This window comes from Nicotiana sylvestris, chromosome 10, assembly GCF_000393655.2.
Source record: "Nicotiana sylvestris chromosome 10, ASM39365v2, whole genome shotgun sequence".
NCBI classification, from domain to species: domain Eukaryota; kingdom Viridiplantae; phylum Streptophyta; class Magnoliopsida; order Solanales; family Solanaceae; genus Nicotiana; species Nicotiana sylvestris.
In genome coordinates, this window is record NC_091066.1 from 34,515,406 (window position 1) to 34,535,622 (window position 20,217).

General features: G+C 41.2%; 2 protein-coding genes across 2 annotated transcripts; both read left to right on the top strand.

The window, feature by feature from the left end:
* The first annotated feature begins 1,806 nt into the window (after window positions 1-1,806).
* LOC104215206 (uncharacterized) lies at window positions 1,807-3,068 on the top strand. Its single transcript, XM_070158770.1, has 2 exons — window positions 1,807-1,914; window positions 2,454-3,068. The coding sequence occupies exons 1-2, from the start codon at window positions 1,807-1,809 to the stop codon at window positions 3,066-3,068; spliced, it is 723 nt and encodes a 240-aa protein (XP_070014871.1).
* Window positions 3,069-4,950: 1,882 nt separating this feature from the next.
* Window positions 4,951-5,517, top strand: LOC138879177 (uncharacterized). Its single transcript, XM_070158771.1, has one exon. The coding sequence runs from the start codon at window positions 4,951-4,953 to the stop codon at window positions 5,515-5,517; it is 567 nt and encodes a 188-aa protein (XP_070014872.1).
* Window positions 5,518-20,217: the final 14,700 nt, after the last annotated feature.

Here is a 20,217-nt window from a genome sequence, read left to right on the forward strand (position 1 = left end):
CTTATACCTTGGTCGAGCTGCGATTACCAGAATACCCTTAAGAAAAATGAAATTCAGTATTTACGTTATAATGCTCTTTGCATTATTCACCCATAACGTAGCTTCATTTTTACAATAGACACCTTATCCTTTTTCTTTTACGATTTGCTCCATAATTTTTTTATTCTTTTTGTAAAATTATTAAACAACCCATTTGTAAAATGACGAAAAAATAGGGATGATAAAATTTCGGTTACATTGGTTACTTCTTGCAAAACGTTTTGTCAAGTAAAATTGCACAAATAATGTCTAAAAAAAAAATTGCACGGTCTATATATATTGTAATAATTGAAATTCTTTATTTTTAGTAGTTGCAAAGCAAATTCTTCTTCACGTTAAATTGCTTGACAATGGAAATTTCGTAAAACAGAAATAGGTACCTATATTCTCCGGTCTATTTCGATGTTTCATATGTTGGGTTCGGAAAAGGTCCAAATATGTCCCTGAACTATTGAAAATAAAGCAATTATGGCCTCCGTTTGTATTTGAGTACAAAATTATCCTTGCCGTTAATAAAGTGATTCACTTTTTCTCCTCCCGATTACTTTCAATAGTTCACGGGCATATTTGACCCTTTTCCGTTTTGGGTTTCTTGATCCAATTATTAGGTAAAGAAGCACACCAATTCTATTTGAAAATACCCTAAAGAAAGACTCAACTATTTGTGAATCTGTACAACTCCTTACTCTCATCAAGGTATCGTTTTCTATGTTTTCTGCTTGTCTTTATTGGTATGGTGAGGAAAAAAGAGAATATTCTAGTGGATATTCTTTGTACTTGCACTATTAGGGTTTTATGAATATGTCCCTATAAATAGAAAAAGATATAATGATAGGGGACATAAGATATTCACTTGTAAGAAAACACATTGACTTTATAGAGAGAATTTGGCCATATTGCAAGGATATAAAAATAACATTTTTACTAAGATTCTTGTCTAACTTTTTCACTTGATCCAAGAACAACCTGAATGTTCAAAGACTCATTAATTATACATCATTATAAGAAAGAATATCCACAGATCCCACCCCTTTTTCGGGTAAGGAGATAGGACTAAAATGACGAGTGACTTCCCTGGAAACCTCATGGATGTTATCAACGAGAGTTGTGAAACGCTAGGCGATGATGTGACACCCACTGCCTCCCTAGGCGCGAGAGGTCGCCTTCCTTCCATTGCAACATAACAAAACCAAATGGAAAACGGGACTCCATGTCCACAGGAGAGGGTACGCCACCCGCCATGAAAAAGTTCCTCGAAGCGTGGCTGCCTGATATGTTAGCAAGCATGCTCAATAAACCTGCTCCATGCACAACCATAGAGACCGCAAGAACCCACACAATGCAACTAGCAAACGAGCAGGACGACCAATCAATACCAGGTATAACTTACAATATTACTAACAATGCAGGTGACAGCGTTCTCGCCGCCATTCTAAAAAGGATGGAAGAAATAGAGAATGAAAACAAAATGCTCAGAGATCAAATGAAAGAACACCAAGAACGAGTCAACAAGATATCAGGCGCCCCTAAGCTACTGCCTTCAAAATGTAGCCATATCTCAGGATATATGACGAAACGACTGACCTCGAAGATCGTGTGACTCATTACGTCACCACTATGAAGGGAAACGACCTCACCAAGGAAAAAATGTCCTCTATTTTGCTGAAGAAATTTGGCGAAACCCTCACGGGAAGAGCATTAACATGGTATTCACAGCTACCAGCCCGTTCCATATAAACCTTCGAAGAAATGGATGATAAATTCGTAATGGCGCATGCCGTGGCCAAGAAAGTCAAAACAAGAGTAAACAACATCTTCGCCATCAAGAAGTACATGGGAGAGGGATTGAGGGACTTTCTCTCCCAATTCAATAGGGTAAGAATAACCCTACCAAATGTGTCCGAAGGAATGGCAGTCACGGCCTTTCAGAACGGGTTGAGTAGAGAGGGTTCAAGAGCAACCAGAAAATTGCTCAGCCAGTTGATGAAGTACCCTCCAACCACTTGGGATGAAATCCACAATGCTTACCATACTGAAGTCCGAGCAGATGATAACGACCTCAACGGACCAACTCGATGGATCGTCTTGGTAAAAATTGAGCCCAGGAAAGAATGAAGAGACAACATAAGGAGGGATCACATGGTCTCACGACCAAATAGGGAACAACATCAGCCATATGTCAGGGCCCACACCCCACCTTCCTTCCGTTATGATGAAGGCCCATCTAGGCCGAGGACGGGGACTCACTGGAATGAGAGAGGTATGCCCCCTTATTGTCTGCTCACAATTTTTGTGTGTCACCTATAAAAATAGTCTATGTCCTGGAGAGACTCATAACGAAGGTGAAGTGGCCGCCAAAGATTAGGTCCGACCCTAGCACTAGAAAAACTGGCGCCCTCTACATATTCTACCAGGAACGAAAACACAAGACAAAAGACTATATCACCCTCAAGCAAGAGGTTGTGAACATATTGCAGCAAGGACACCTCAAAAAGCTGTTGAGCAACAAGGGGAGAAACAACTTCGCTAGAGTTCGTGAACATCAAGGCCCGCCAAAGCCATCGTCGCTGGCTCGTACCATCAACATGATCATCAGCGACAACGACGATGCCTCCATCAACAGTGTTAAATTTATTGCCACTCGCAAGCTCAAAAGATCTATCATGCGTGAACGGTATGCCGGACTCGAAGAAAGTATCATCTTCGATGAGTCAAATATCGACGGTTTGACATTCCCTCACAACGATGCTCTTGTCATTACTTTACAAATTTTAGATACTGATGTCAAACATATCATGGTAGATAATGGTAGTGGAGCATGCATTATCCATCCGCGAGTCCTCACCCAGATGAGACTCAAGGACAAGATAGTGCCACGCTGCATCACACTAACCGGTTTTAATAATGCAGTTGAACGGACATCGAGTGAAATTACACTTCCCATCTTGGCCAGCAGCATAACTCTAGAGACAATGTTCCATATCATAGATAGAGCCACCACATACAATGCCATAGTAGGACGACTATAGATATATCCCATGAGAGCCGCCCTCTCCAACTTATACAATGTAATCCAATTCCCAATGCCTTGGGGGATATTTAACATATGGGGAGAACAGGGCACATCCTGAGAATGTTATAACATCACCTTAGATAGCACGACAACCCAACAGAAGAAAGACAAGGAAAAAGAGGCTTAGCAATAGGGTTGAGGTCGACATAAGAAGAGACTATGGATGTCACCATGGACCCCAAAACGGTTGAAGCCACGGACTCAACTATAGAGGATCTCGACCCCGTTCAATTAGACCCCAGCGATTCGAGCAAAAGGCCTACATCAACTGTAAACTCCAAGAACCATGTAAATTTAGTCAATTCCTAATAACTAATGCAGAGTTGTTTGCCTTCAGCCATGCAGATATGCCGGGCATCCCCCAAGGAGATCGCCACACACAAATTAAACGTAGATCCATTATACCCCTCGGTAAGGCAGGTCAGATGAAAATTCAACCCCGCCATCAACGATGCCGTCCACGAGGAGGTGGAGAAGTTATTAGAAAATGGCTCCATTAGGGTGTCAAAATACCCCAAGTGGATTGCCAACGTAGTGATGGTCAAAAAGAAAAACGGGAAGTAGAAGATGTGTGTAGACGTCACAGACTTAAAAAAAGCATACCCGAAGGATTCGTTCCCATTACCATATATCGACCAACTCATCGACGTGACAGCCGGGCACGAGCTGCTGAGTTTTCTGGATGCATGCTCGGCCTATAACCAGATACTTATGGAAGAAGAGGACTAGGAGAAAACCACGTTCATCACCCACTGAAGGACATATTGTTATAGGGTCATGCCATTCGGGCTGAAGAACGCATGAGCTACGTATCAAAGATTGGTCACAAAGATGTTCAAAGATTAGCTCGGCAAGACCATAGAGGTGTATATCGACGACATGCTGGTCAAATCTGTAAGGGCAGAGGACCATATCGACCTATTATAAGGAATCTTTCGACATATTAAGACGGTACAGGATGAAACTAAACCTAGAGAAGTGGGTGTTTGGCATAGCCTCGGGGAAGTTTTTGGGTTTCTTAGTGTCACAACGGGGGATCTAAGTCAACCCAGACCAAATCAAAGCCATAGAAGGGATACTAGATCAATTGACTACTAAGAAGCAAGTTCAAAGGTTGACTGGTCGAATCGCCGTCCTATCAAGATTTATCTCGTGGTCTTCCGATAGATGTCATAGGTTTTTTGGCGTACTCAAAAGGATAACAGCTCTGAGGGGACGCCCGAGTGCGTACAAGCTCTGCGAGATCTAAAGGCGTATTTTTCATCACCATCTCTGCTCTCGAAGCTCGAACCCAGAGAATATCTCCTTGTCTACCTCGTTGTCTCCGAAGTGGCAGTAAGTGCAGTCGTGATCTGAGAAGTTAATGTATGCAATCTTCTATTTATTACATTAGCAAAACACTTGTCGACGCCAAAACAAGGTACCCACACCTCAAAAAATTGGCCCTGGCACTAGTCTTAGCTTCACGAAAGCTTAGACCCAATTTTCATCGTCACCCTATCTCGGTCGTTACCACCTTTCCTCTGAGAAGCAGTTTACATAAACCTGAATTATCGGGGAGACTGGCCAAATAGGCCATCAAGCTAAGCGAGCACGATATCACATATCAGCCACAAAAAGCAATAAAGTCGCAAGTTCTTGCCAACTTTGTCGCAGACTTCAGCATAAAGATAATGCCGGAGGTCGAGGAGGAAGCTGTCCAAGCTTCTCTCCAAACCTCTGGGTCTTATATACCGATCGCGTATCCAACACTTGTTGACACCCAATTTTGCCCTCATATTTTCTCAAATAGTATATATATTTCAAAACATCAATTTACATCATTGATTAGTTTACAAATGAATGGAACCGTAGAAGCTGCCAACAAGAATATCAAGAAGATATTAAGGAAGATGGTAGATAATCACAAACAATGGCATGAGAAGTTACTGTTCGCCCGACTTGGATATCGTACCACGGTTTGCACATCAACCGGGGCAACTCCTTATTTGCTGGTCTATGGTACTAAAGCCGTCATTCCCGCCGAAGTAGAAATTACTTATTTGAGAATCATACAAGAGGGCGAACTCAATGATGTAGAATGGATACAAAGTCGTTATGAACAACTGACTCTCATTGACGGAAAAAGAATGAATGCAATATGTCACGGTCAACTTTATCAGAACAAAATGTCCAGAGCTTTCAACAAAAGGGTCAAGCCTACACAATTCACACCAGGGCAGTTAGTGCTAAAGCAAATCTCCCCACATCAGGATGAAGCCAAAGGGGAGTTTTCTCCCAACTGGCAAGGGCCTTACATAGTTCATCGAGTACTAACAGGAGGAGCACTCATACTTGCAGAAATGGACGGAGAGATTTGGCCAAAACATATCAACTCAAACGTAGTCAAGAGATACTATGTTTAGGATTGTTTACATTTTTTCATTTGATGTAACTGAACTACACTCGACCTGATTCCCGTTTAAGAGAGGATATGTAGGTAGCCATGTGGCTTCGGTCACATCTTAATAAAATCTTCATTTTTTCATGGTCAGAAACTAGGGTAGAATTTTGAGGAGGACCCTCAAAATTCTGAAGCAAGCCCAACCAATTTTGTCATACGCAGAGCAGTCAAAGAATTGCTTTCAAACTGGGACAGAATTTTGAGGAGGACCCTCAAAATTCGAAAGCAAGGAGGTTGCAATGTCTCTAAAATATATCACAGCCATTGGTTCATCTAACTAGCTCAATATCGCATACTACTATATTTTAAACAACTATATACATATTTATCGAAAAATTTATTTCTATGGCAGCCAGATGTTACCCAGGGTAACTCAAACAGGATCTTAAGACAGGAGCACAGGCAAGGCAGAAGACAAAAACGCGAACCAACCTTCCCCACAGAACTCACAATTTTTCTTTGAATGCAGGTACAATAAGACAATGATACTCGTAGATACATCAAGACGTTGTCTTCAAGACAACAAATCATCTAGCATAAACATCTTCAGCTAAAAATATTTTTCCATCTTCCTCTCATTCTTCGCATGAGGCTAAGCATTGCCTCCCTAATTGCATAAGGCTAAGCACTACCTTTCTTTGCATGACACTAAGTACTGTCTCCTATTTTGCATGAGGATAAGCATTGCCTCCTTAACTACATAAGGCTAAGCATTGCCTTTATTTGCATGAGACTAAGCATTGTCTCCTTTCTGCATGAGGCTAAGCATTACCTCCCCAATTGCATAAGGCTAAGCACTGCCTTTCCTTGCATGAGACTAAGCATTGTCTCCTCCTCCTACATGAGGCTAAGCATTGCCTCCCCAATTGCATGAGGCTAAGCACTGCCTTTCCTTGCATTGAGACTAAGCATTGTCTCCTCCTCCTACATGAGGCTAAGCATTGCTTCCCCAATTGGATAAGGCTAAGCACTGCCTTTCCTTGCATCGAGACTAAGCACTGTCTCCTTTTCTAGCATGAGGCCAAGAATTGCCTCCCTAATTGCATAAGGCTTGTTGATACCCAATTTTTCTCTATATATTTCTTAAATATGCAAATACCTGCAAAATAGCATATATATACATACATAAGCATATCCAAGGTTTTTATTATTTTTCTATAATTTTAAAAGGTTTAAATTGATTTATTTTCCTTTTTTATCCATAAAATCCCTAATAATTATTTCCAAAATTATTATTTTGATAATTCATCTATTGTATTTCTATATTTATGCCGAAATATGGCTAAATTAATTTTTACAATTTTATTTAGTATTTTTAAAACTAATTTGCACATAATTGCAATATTAGCCCTTTTAAGATGTAATTAAGTTTTATATGCATAAAATTGGATCCTGTATTTTTAAATTGTTAATTATGTATTATAAATCATTTTGGTACTTTAAATTAGTTTTCAGAAACTATTTACTATTTTTATAAATAAAAAGGGAAAAAATGGCTATTTAAAATGTAGCCAAATTGGCTTTCAATTATAGCCCAAATCAAAACCCAATTTCCCAGCCCAATTTCAATTAAAAACCAACCCTACCCCCAATTTAAATCCTACCCAAACTCGGATCCCCACCTACTCGTCTCATCCTGGCCGTTGATCTCTAAGATCAACGACCCCTATTTCCCCTTACCTTTTTTAACCCAAACGACCCCCTAACCTAAATCATACTTACCAATCCACCGCCCTTGAATCCCCTTTCCTCTCCAATTCTCTCTGAAAACCTAACTCAAACCCTAGCTGTCGCCACCCAAACCAGCCCTAATCCCCTTCGATCCTCACTCAATCCATGGATTCCCATGGCTGTTTGAGATGTATACTCGTCTCCTACGTCTCTTGGCTGCCCATTTTTGTGATTTCGTGGAAAGATCTCGAAGAGATCTAGTCCAGATCTTGCTCAACTTCCACCCTGGTCTCTTATGCTACTTTCCGGCCATCCATGGTCGTTCGAGTAAGATCCATGATTTTTCCGGCTGAAATCGGTAACGATCTAATGTTTTCTCATCTTCCTTGGTTCTCTGAAACCCTAGCTCCTGAGATTTTCCATTTTTCTTTAGATATGTCTTAGATCTAAGTGTATCCATGAGTTTTAACCGATATTTTCTTCATCTTTGCTATTTTTTTCGAAACCCTAACTCACTATTGTTCGATTCTTCTCAGATCTGAGATGATTCAAGTGTTATTAAACGTTTTACTTAAAAAAATCTCCTGTTTTGAGTAACTATTTTGATTTTAGTGGCTCTTTTCTAAACTAGGGTTTAATGAAACTCGTCTTCTCAAAGTTTTCATGATTTTTGAGTGTTAATCATATGTTCTTAGGTATTATTGACTGATTTCTGCTAAGATTGTCTGGACCCTAACTAGTTTGTGTTAAGGCTCTAATTTTCTTATGTTTTGCTTTGACTCTAAGTCTTTCCGAGCTACTTGTTACATTGTTGGTGTTGTGCTTTGACTTTCATGATTTTCCCCTTTAGCCTCATTCAGTATCTCATGACTTTTACCCTAGTTCATCTCTACTAGGGTTTCTAAGTCGATCTCTTGGCAAGTTTATGCATGCTTATGAAATTCTATTTTTGCATATTTGTCTATTTACGAAAAACTAATATTTTTCCTCTCTTCAAATTAGTATTATTTTTGAAATGTTGCCTGGTTTGTTCTGTTAAAGATTCGTATGCATGAACTTTATTTGTTTCCTTATTTGTAATTTTAATTGATCACACTTGCCTTAACTATCTGTCAGTATGACTTTGTGATTTTTATTGATCTTTTACTTTGTATGATTGAGATTCTTGCCTTAATTAGACTCTCTTGTTATTATCGTTAATCAATTGCCCCTAATTAAGGGGTCTATTCTCGACTCCCTTATGATAATTGATTTTGTGATTTGTTGATTGATTCTTAATTGATTGAACTCTTATTCCCTTTACCTTATTAGTTCTACTCCTAAAGTGCTATATATACACTCTTGTTTTACCTCTCAACACACGAACAATTAGTTTAGAACACACACATATACACTCAAGCTCTGTCTTCTTTCTCTACTATTTGTGCTACTGCTTTGTCTAGCCGGTTGGAAGCCAAGGCTAGACTGTAGAACTCTGATTGCTTTACTTTTTCTGCACTTTGCTTCTTCAACTGGTATGTTCCTTGTTCAAATTCTGAAACTCAACTCTATGTGTTCCCTTGTTTGTCAATCCCTGTCTCTTTCTGCACTGATTTAATGGCTCATGCTATTAAATTGCACTTCTTGTTTACTGCTTTACTCAGCATGCCTAAAATTTTGCCCTCCCTTGTTCAAATGTAATCAGCATGTTTACTTGTTCCTGTTTATGTCCCTCAACTAGTGTGTCTCCTAATGTACTTGATTAATACTAATTCATGACTGATTATGTGTAATAAGTCCCCTACATGACTACTTCCATACCCTGTCCCTATGTTTTATTACTGTTATAATTCCAAGCATGATTCCCCTGAAGTAGTTGTTTGTGTTTTGAAGACCAATTATCCCCTCTCACCCTTTGTATTTGCTGGTCTATGTGCATCTTTTCTCAGCCATGATTATGTGTTTAAATTTGGACCCTCTGTGTCCCCAACCCCTACTTCCCTGACTTCTGAAGTTGTACTGCTCTTTGAACTTGTTCTGTATGTGTTGTTGTTGCTCCTATCCCCTTCCCTTTTGTTTTGCTTAAGCAACTATTCTGTTGTCTTTTTGCAAACTCACTTCAAACATGACTGTTTTCAAAACTGTTTTCCAACTCAACTCCTATAAATCTATGTCAAGCACTCTCACATATACTCTTAGACCACTAGGTTCTGTCCCTTTTCTGTGAGCCTTGCTTTGGGACCCTTGAGATCCCTCTGAACCTGGACATATAAGAGTGGACCCTTCCATACTGCACTTACTCTTGGTTATGCAATCTGGGTGTGAGCACTGTCCGGGATCCCTGGAGGTCCTTTGGGAACTCTAACACACCCAAATATGAGAAAGGCTATAGAATAATATTGCCACTTGAGGTGGTTTATTACATAACTCAGAGAGGAAGTCCTAATTAGGCTTCCTATAATGTAGCTTCTTATTTTTCATTTCTACTTATGTAATTCCCTCACATGGTTTGTAATAATTTGTAAACAAGTATTGGGGTGGTTAGTAAAAAGGGATAGGGTAAATATGCATGCTATAATTTGTTAAGGGTAGAAGCCATGTTATTAGGTTTATATTCCTAATTGTGAAATAGAAACCATGCTTAGGATTCATACAATGCATTAGAAATCATGTTCTTAGGGCCTATTTTTCTTGCTTCAGCACCTCATTCATTGATCCATGCTCTATGTCTATGCACTTAGAAATTCTGCTCTTAGGAAAATTCTACAACCCTGCCATGTGCATTTAGAAATCTTGCTCTTAGGAAATTCTGCAATCCTGCCATATGCATTTAGAAATCCTGCTCTTAGGAAATTCTGCAATCCTGCCTATGCATTTAGAAATCCTGCTCTAGGAATTCTGCGTCATGAGTTTTATACATGCACCTTAGACACCATGTTTTAGGATCTTCTTTGCACTTGCATTCACACTTAGTGTAAATTATTGATTATAAAAGAGGTAAAAACAGCTTCACACTTGATTCTCCCGGTTAAAATAACTGGTAATAATCTCTGCATCTGATTAAAACAACATGCTCTTAGGGTAAAAAATCAGCTCCAAACCGTCTTTCAATAATTCTAAATAACTACTGCATCTTGCTTTACACCTAGGCAAGCCTTAGGTAATAACTGAAACTGCCTTTGTTTAATTATCAACTGTTAAAATCAGTAGGCAACCCTGATTCGGACTTTTTTTTTGAGTCATGTAATAAATCTGGTTCTGCTGCTATCACTTAAACACCCTGCTTTAGGATTATGAATTCAGACTTTAGCTGTGCACGAGTTATGCTATCTATGTGCGTTATTTGTGGAGGTATACTTGAGCCTTCTACTTGCTTCTATGTTTTCCCCCTAAGTGTAGTCTTATATGTTTCGTGTGTCGCTTTAGTATTTTTCCTTTAAACCTGAGGGTCTGCCTAGAACCTCCTTCTTATAGGATAGAAGTCCTAAATTCCTCCGAGATTGATAGGAAGGGACGGGTAACAACATGCAATAGGGGTCGAGACCAACCCTCGTTTTAATTACCTTCACGGGTGGAAAAGGGTAGATATGGATATGATGACCGGTGCGCTAATACCACGTGTAGCCCCTCTTTTGAGGAGTGTCATACTGGGTATTGCATTGATGTGATCCATATTATTATAAAGCCTAGGGCCCCCCTCCCCCTTTTAGGCTTAGATTGTAACTTTTCTAAAAAATCTTGCTTTTCACTAATTATTTTCAAACACTCACTATTTGAGCCCTACTTGTCTACTTGCTAATTGCACAAATTCACAAAAACTGTCTGGCCGGTAACCACATTAGTGGATCCTGAGGGGTGCCTAACACCTTCCCTTTAGGATAATTTCAAGCCCTTACCCTATCTCTGGTTATCCAAATATAGTTAGAAATGAACCTTATAGGTGCCCCTAACGCACCTTAAAATCGTTAGGTGGCGACTCTTCAAAATTGCAAAACCCCTTTCCCAAAATGAAAGAGTTGTCCCATACCAAAATGTCATGAACCCGATTTTCGCGGAAAGGAAAAAGGGGCACGACAGCATGGCGACTCTGCTGGGGATTTTTAGGCTTTTACCATTTCATACTGTTTTTGTGAATTTGTACCTCTCCTATGTGCAATTACTTATTTAATTCCTTTAAGCGTTTAATTTCTTTTTCAAAAGCAAAACTGACATATCTTTTTGTTTCATTCCTTTATAACTGCTTTAAATTATAAAACTGCTGTATTTATCGCTTTCTTAACGTGAAAATACATGTCAACATGCTTTTAATTACTGCATAATCATGCTCAACATCATACTCCACTCGTGCCAAATAAATACTATAGCAATGCTTGATGAGTGGTTGCGCCCTTCCTATATCATAACCCCCTAAATTCGGAAAGGCTTATTTGCGATAAAACTAGTCGATCAGCGGTGCAGTCGACAGTTCCGTGCCTTCTCCCTTGAGTTGTCCACTCAAGGGTACCAGTCTAAAACCACATAGAAACCTTATTCTGTTTAAATTAGGCATGCATCATGGTCAAACCTAGCTAGATCAGTTATGTTGTCCACATAATGATCTTTTAAGATAGTCTTGTCCAAAGTCCACTAGGTTTCTCTAAACCCAAATGGACATTATCACGTTCTACGCATTTATTTGGAGAACTAAATGCTTCATGCTAATTGTTGATGTCAAATAGTCGAGTCCGGTGGGGGTATGATCTTAACCCTTTTGTTTTGCAGAAAATGAAGAACGAGGTCCCCAGCTTCGGTATGGTTAGCACACCCTCACTCTTACTAGACTGGTGGAGGAGTCTTCCATGAAATGACCAAATCAATGAGTGGAAAGAGAGGGTTGACAAAGTTAGAGAAAAGTTGGAATATCTAGAATACAGTTTGCTGGAATTGGAAGGAAAAGTGAGGAAGAGAGTCGCCGACTGCCAGCACGCTGAGGGAAACGAAGGAGAACACTTGGCAAAGGCATTTTTACTGGTGAACCTACGTGAGCTGGAGGATTTGATCAACGAGAGCATTCAACCTGAGGAAGGTCCTTCTAGGACCAAGTAGATAGGAGTTTACTTTTTCGCTTTATGAATATAATAAGGCCAATGGCCATTAGTGACCTTTATTCCTTGCTTATTTAGTTTCGTTTTGGGATTCGTCTTATTTTATCAATAAAATGAGGCATATAATTTTATGTTCTCCAAATCAATTTGTCGCTAGGCCTACCTCGGGCACAAAGAGGTTCCCAACTTAAGACACGCTTTACATTCCCACACTATGTGTTTAAATATTGCAATATTTTTTATAATCCTCACTAACTTGATTACCCATTGTTTTTATCTTTGTTTTTATTATTCCCCTCCCCAAAGGTTAGTTCATGCACTCTGGCATCATCATCTTATTTCACAAAATTTTTAAGGGCCCTCCACCCACTCTTACTCTTAGTCCCATTAAAGGCAAGAACGAAGGCAAGATGGAAGATTTGAATAACATCAGGAAGGAGAACACAATTGAACGGGTCGAGACCACTGATGGCCAAGGTATTCGAGTTCCTAACGAGAATGTGTCACAACTTGAACAGAAACTGTTGAAATTCTAGGAAGAGCTGGATCAGGTTCGGAATTTGGCAAACCTGTCATTTTCCCTCAACACCCCAGATATCAACTTCCCCAACACTCAAAACCCTACACCTCCTCAAAATATCCCAAAACAACATAATCATCCCGCTCCTCACCATCACATTGCTCCCCCAAAGAACCAATATAACACCTGCTATACCCCAAACAACACTCTACTACTCATCCCAGAACCTCAGAACTCTACAAACGATTATTCCCACACCTATACACCAGGCCACCATAACACTCCTTCTACATGGAGACCATGTCACACTCCACCCAACCTATCTCAGGCACACCTGAATCTGATGAGAAGGATCTGCTTATCAGGAACTTGGCCGAGGAACTTAAGAAACTGACTAGCCGGATTCAGGGCGTTGAGGGAAGCAAAGGAATCGAGGGGCTGAACTATGAGGATCTCTGCATACAACCTGATGTCGAACTGCCTGAAGGGTACAAACCTCCTAAGTTCGAAATGTTTGATGGTACGGGTGATTCAAGGGTCCATCTGAGGACATATAGTGACAAGCTGGTTGGAGTAGGGAAGGATGAAAGGATCCACATGAAGCTATTCATGATGAGTTTGAAAGGAGATGCATTATCTTGGTACTCAGCCAAGATCCCAAGAAGTGGTCAAGCTGGGTAGGCATGGCATCTGACTTTATAGATAGATTTAGGTTTAATACAGAGAATGCACCAGGTGTGTTCTATATTTAGAATTTGAAGAAGAAGCCAACGGAGACGTTTCGCGAGTATGCTACTCGCTGGAGGTTCGAAGCTGCTAAGGTCAGACCCGCCTTAGAAGAAGAGCAAATAAACAAGTTCTTTGTCCGAGCTCAGGACCCACAGTACTATGAGCGGCTGATGATGATTGAGAACCACAAGTCCTCCGACATTATCAAATTAAGTGAGAGAATTGAAGAAGGTATCAAAAGTGGTATGGTTACAAACTTCGAGGCCTTACAGCTACAAATAAGGCTTTACAGTCCGGTGGTGTATCCAAGAAAAAGGACGTAGGGGCCGTGATGGTTGCATAGAGGATCAAGTCTCCCCTCAAATACCAAACTTATCCAACAGCTCCACTCACATACCAGCCAACCCCAAATTACCAAGCACCCTCACCCTCATACCAAGCTCCGCCACCAACTTATCAGTCATCTCCACCTCCTACATATCAACCTACTTCACCCAGATACTCCCAACCCGCTCATGTCTACCAAACTTACAATGCTCAACCATCCCATTATCAATCACCCCCTACACGCCAAAATTTCCCTAGACCCCGACCTAATTTTGATCGCAGGCCTCCAAAACAGTACACAACCATCGCTGAACCCATCGACCAGCTGTATGAGAGGCTCAAAGCTGCTGGTTATGTCTCCCCCATCCCTGTTGCGGCCCTTGAGAATCCTTCTTAGTGGGTTAACCCAAACAAATCCTGTGCATATCACTCTGACATGAAAGGGCACACCATCGATGAATGCTGCTCCTTGAAAGACAAGATACAGTCCTTGATTGATAACAAGATCATTGTGGCAAAAGAACCTGCTCCAAATGTCCGCAACAACCCTCTGCCAGACCATAAGGGTGGAGGCATCCACATGATTGAAATAGAAGATGACTGGGATCCCGAAGGATCAATCGGGTTGATTGCAGAAGGTGATGACCCAAAGAAACCAATAATTACTCTCAATCCAATCATAGTCCAGATCCAACCGTCTGAGGACACTGAGGTGAATATGTCCGTACCACTTGAGTTCAAAGTGGCACCATCCACAAAAATACTGGCACCAATTAAGGTTGAATTCGTGTCTCCGATAAAAGCACCCTTTGAGGTTGCAGTCTTGCCACCCAAGGCACATGTTCCATTCGAAGTGAGGATAGCCGTGCTGATCTCAGTGGCAATGTCAACCATTCCATCATTCTATACAAATGTTGTACCATGGGACTATACAACCGAGGCAAGAAGGAAAGGCAAGGTCAGGATTGAAGAAACTGTCGCAGCATAGGATATGACAAGAACTGGTAGAGTCTATACCCCTGAACATCTTGCTGAATCGAGCAAGCAGGCCTCCAATCAGCCACCCCCCATTGAGACAGGTCCGAACGACCTTTGGAGGAAGATATAGGCCAAGGAATATTCTGTCATCGACCAGTTAAACAAGACGCTAGCATAAATATCCATTCTCGCTTTGCTGCAAAATTCTGAGGCGCACAAGAATGCTTTGTTAAAGGTGCTAAATGAAACATACGTACCAAGTAACATCACCAGCGGAGAAGTCGCTAATATGGTAGAACAAGTGCTGGAAAGCCATAAGATCACCTTTCATGAGGACGAGCTGCCACCTGAAGGGCTGGGCCACAACAAGGCACAACACATCACCGTGTAATGCGAAGATTATTTCATCACCAGAATCCTGATCGATGGAGGTTCCAGTCTTAACATTTGTCCTCTGGTAATACTCAAGAAGTTGGGTAAAAGGCTGCATGAGATAAAGGACAGAGCAATCAATGTAAAAGCCTTCGATGCTTCTCAGAGGTCCACCACTAGTGAGATTATTTTATGCTTATAGATGGGACCAACCTGGTTCGAGGTCGATTTCCAGGTGATAGATGTACCAGCGTCTTACAACTTGTTGCTGGGGCGACCATGGATTCATGACGCTGGGGCCGTAGCATCAACGCTGCACCAAGCAGTAAAGTTTGAGTGGAATCACCAGGAAGTGATCATTCACGGCGACGGTTGCAACCCTATATACAGTCGCCAGACCATTCCGGCTACCGAAGGAAGAAGGAAGATGGGTGGAGAGACTTACCACCACATTGAACGGGTCAATGCTATCGATAAAGACAAATGGTAGGATAGCAAAATCGAGAGTATACTAAGTTGGAGTGGGTACGAACCTGGCAAAGAGCTCGGCAAGAACCTCCAAGGAATCTCTAAACCTATAAAACTCAAGAAACATGGCACTACCTTCGGTTTGGGATATGAATACACCTTGGAAGAATTCAATAACTGGTCGCCACCATGGCGCGGTCCTTACTACCCGCTAGAACAGCCAATACCACATCTGGATCAGACCTTCCAACAGGCCGACATTATTCATGGGTCGGATGAAGAAGAAGCACTTACAGTAGTAAAGAACTTGTTTCTAGAGGACAATGACATAGGCTGTTGTGTTATTCTCGAGGAGGAGGGGGAGGAAGGCCCTTCCATACAGACTGTGAGCAGAGGGGCCCATCTCCAAAATTGGACCATCAGGACAAACAAAGCCCGACGTGCCTCGGGGTAGCAAAGCTAAAACAAACATTATTCATTATTTTTACTAAATGATTTTCTTTTCGCATTTTCAATTCCCGCAATAAGATCTTCAATGTTCAAAACAGTTATTCAATTTATCAAAAGCATTTTGATTTTCTTATGAATTAATATTTATTGCTATCATTTTCTCTCCTTACTTTACCAATACAACATTACTATTACTTATCTTGATGAACCAATGATTGTGACATACAACGAGACAATGCAACAAACGGACATTGATTTAGAGGAAGATGACATACCTGACGAGATTATCAAAGAAGTTGAGAACTTTGAGAACAGACCTAAGTCCAACCTGGACGAGACCGAAATTGTCAACCTAGGAGATGCAGAAAATGTCAAGGAAACACGAATTATCATTCACCTATCACCATCAGAAAAGAAAGAATACACGGAATTTCTAAAGGAGTATGATGACATATTCGCCTGGTCATATGATGACATGACTATTCTGAGTATGTCTATTGTGGCTCACAAACTGCCAACCAATCCAACGTGTCCACCGGTAAAGCAAAATCTCAGAAAGTTCAAGCCTAATATGAGTCTGAAAATCAAGGAAGAAGTCACCAAGCAGGTCAAAGCTAAGGTCCTCAGGGTAGTAGAATATCTAACATGGTTAGCCAACATTGTGCCAGTACCAAAGAAGGATGGGAAGGTCATAGTCTGTGTCGATTACCGGGATCTCAATCGGGCCAGTCCGAAAGATGACTTCCCTTTGCCAAATATACACATCCTGATTGACAATTGCGCCAAGCATGAGATGCAGTCATTTGTAGATTGCTTCGCTGGTTATCATCAGATCTGGATGGATGAAGAAGATGCTGAGAAAACGGCTTTCATTACGCTGTGGGGAATGTACTGATACAAGATGATACTGTTCGGCCTGAAGAATGCAGGGGCTACCTACATGAGGGCCATGACTACCATTTTCCATGATATGATACACAAGGAGATAGAGGTATATATGGACAATGTTATTATCAAATCTAAGAAGGCCACTAACCACATGAAAGATCTGTGGAAATTCTTCAATAGACTACGGAGGTACAACCTGAAACTGAACCCCGCAAAGTGCGCATTTGGGGTTCCTACTGGGAAATTGCTTGGGTTTATTGTGTGCCACCGAGGAATAGAACTGGATCCATCGAAAGTCAAAGCCATTCAAGAACTACCACCACTAAAGAACAAGAAGGATGTGATGAGTTTCTTGGGAAGGCTTAACTACATCAGCCGATTCATAGCACAATCTACAGTTATCTGTAAGCAATCTTTAAGATGTTGAAGAAGGACGCTGCTACCAAATGGACTGATGACTGCCAAAAGGTCTTCGACAGAATCAAGGAGTACCTGTTAACACTACCAGTCTTAGTCCCTCCCGAGCTAGTTAGACCCTTATTACTCTACCTTGCAGTGTTAGATGGAGCTTTCGGCTGCATTTTGGGGCAGCATGATGAAACAGGGAGGAAAGAGCAAGCCATTTATTATCTCAGTAAGAAGTTCACCCCGTACGAGGCCCGGTATTCTCTATTGGAACACACCTATTGTACTTTGACTTGGGTAGCTCAGAAGCTGAGACATTACTTCTATGCCTATACTACATATCTCATATCGAGAATGGATCCCTTGAAGTACATCTTTCAGAAGCCCATGCCCACTGGCAAGATAGACAAGTGGCAAATCCTGTTGAGTGAGTTCGACATTGTTTACGTAACTCAGAAAGCGGTCAAGGGATAGGCACTAGCAGACCACCTTGCTGAAAACCCCGTGGATGGAAGATACGAACCCTTGAAAATATATTTTCCTGATGAAGAGTTATCATTCATAGGAGAAGACATTGCGAAATCCTATAACGGTTGGAGAATGTTCTTCAATGGAGCAGCAAACTTCAAAGGAGTTGGCATAGGAGCAGTCCTAATATCAGAAACGGTCAGCATTATCCGGTGTCTGCCAAACTCAAGTTCCCCCGCACCAACAATATAGCTGAGTATGAAACCTGCATCTTAGGACTCAAAATGGCCATTGACATGAACGTTAAAGAGCTGCTAGTGATTGGAGATTTAGAATTGCTTATACATCAGGTACGAGGAGAATAGACAACCAAGAACTCCAAGATACTCCAGTATCTGCATCATGTACAGTAATTGAGAAAGAGGTTCACGAAGACAGAATTCCAGCATATTCCCAGAATCTAAAATGAGTTCGCCGATGCATTTGCTACCCTATCATCTATAATACAACATCCAGACAAGAATTTCATTGATCCCATTCAGGTGAAAATCCATAATCAGCCAGCTTATTGTGCCTATGTCGAAGAGGAAGCAGACGGAAAGCCTTGGTTTCATGATATCAAGGAATATTTGGCAAAGAGAGAGTACCCAGAGCTTGCTAATCCAATTCAGAAATGCACACTTCGGAGATTGTCCAACAACTTCTTTCACAACAGATGAATCCTGTATAGGAGGACTCCTGATTTGGGACTATTAAGATGTGGCGATGCAAAGGAAGCATCCAAGATACTAGAGGAAATTCATGCTGGGACCTGTGGTCCACATATGAACGGTTTTGTCTTAGCAAAGAAGATACTTCGGGCTGGTTACTTTTGGATGACTATGGAAACAGACTGCATCCAGTATATCAGGAAATGGCATTGTTGTTAGATACATGCCAACATGATAAAGGTACCTTCGAGTGAACTCAAAACAACAAGCTTACCGTGGCCGTTCGCCGCTTGGGGAATAGACATTATTGGACCAATCGAGCCTGCCGCTTCCAACGGACACAAGTTTATCCTGGTAGCCATAGACTATTCACCAAATGGGTCGAAGCAGCATCTTACAAAGCAGTGACTACGAAAGTTGTGGCAGACTTTGTCCGCGACCGCATTGTTTGTCAATTCGGGATTCCAGAGTCAATCATTACTGATAATGGCTCCAACCTCAATAGCGACTTAATGAAAGCTATGTGTGAAACTTTCAAGATCAGACACAAGAATTCCATGGCCTACATGTCTTAGATGAATGGAGCCGTAGAAGCCTCCAACAAGAATATCAAGAAGATATTGAGGAAAATGATAGAGAAACATAATCAGTGGCACGAGAAGTTATCATTTGCTCTACTGGGGTATCGCACCATAGTCCCCACATCAATCGGGGCAACCCCCTATATGTTGGTTTACGGTACAGAGGTTTTAATTCCCGCTGAGGTAGAAATTCCTTCCCTAAGAATCACACAAAAAGCTGAGCTCGATGATGCAGAGTGGGTAAAAGGTCGTTATGAGCAGCTAGCCCTTATAGACAGAAAGAGAATGAATGCAGTCTGTCATGGTCAACTCTACCAGAACAGAATGTCCATAGCCTTCAACAAAAGAGTCAAGACAAGACAGTTCACACCGGGGCAACTGGTGTTAAAGAAAAATTTTTCACATCAAGATGAAGCCAAAGGGAAGTTCTCTCCCAACTGGCAGGGTCCATACATAGTACACTAGGTTTTGACAGGAGGAGCCCTTATACTTGCAGAAATGGACGGAGAAGTCTGGCCAAAGCCAATCAATTCGGATGCAGTCAAGCGTTACTATGTGTAATCTTTATGCTTTCCCTATATGACGTAAATTGAACTACGCCTGACCTAATTCCCGTTTAAGAGGGGATCGTAGACAGCCCTATAGGTTCGGTCACAATTTAATAAAAATTTCATTTCCCCCCGCAATTGGAAACTGGGGCAGAATTTTGAGGAGGACCCTCAAAATTTCAAAGTAATTTCAGCCAATTGCCGCACGAGCAACAGTCAGAAACATCAACCCATCAAACTGGGGTAGAACTTTGAGGAGGACCCTCAAAATTCCATAGCAGGAGAGGTTGCAATATCCCGGACCATGTCACAGTCGTCGGCTCATCTAAAAGCTATTTTTAATTATACCTTTATGTCATACTTTTACAAAATCATGCATGTTCATTCTTGAAACTGCTTTGCTTAGCAACACTATCCTAATAATACAAACGGTATCACCAGATCAAAGCCGAACGAGTCAAGCAAAGCCAACGGGGATACGAAC

Bases quoted from the DNA above. Each gene is read 5' to 3' on its own strand.
- LOC104215206 (XM_070158770.1), top strand. From the start codon at position 1,807: ATGGCGCATGCCGTGGCCAAGAAAGTCAAAACAAGAGTAAACAACATC. The intron at 1,915-2,453 runs GTAAGAATAACC...ATATTCTACCAG, and splicing joins TTCTCTCCCAATTCAATAGG to GAACGAAAACACAAGACAAA.
- LOC138879177 (XM_070158771.1), top strand. From the start codon at position 4,951: ATGAATGGAACCGTAGAAGCTGCCAACAAGAATATCAAGAAGATATTA.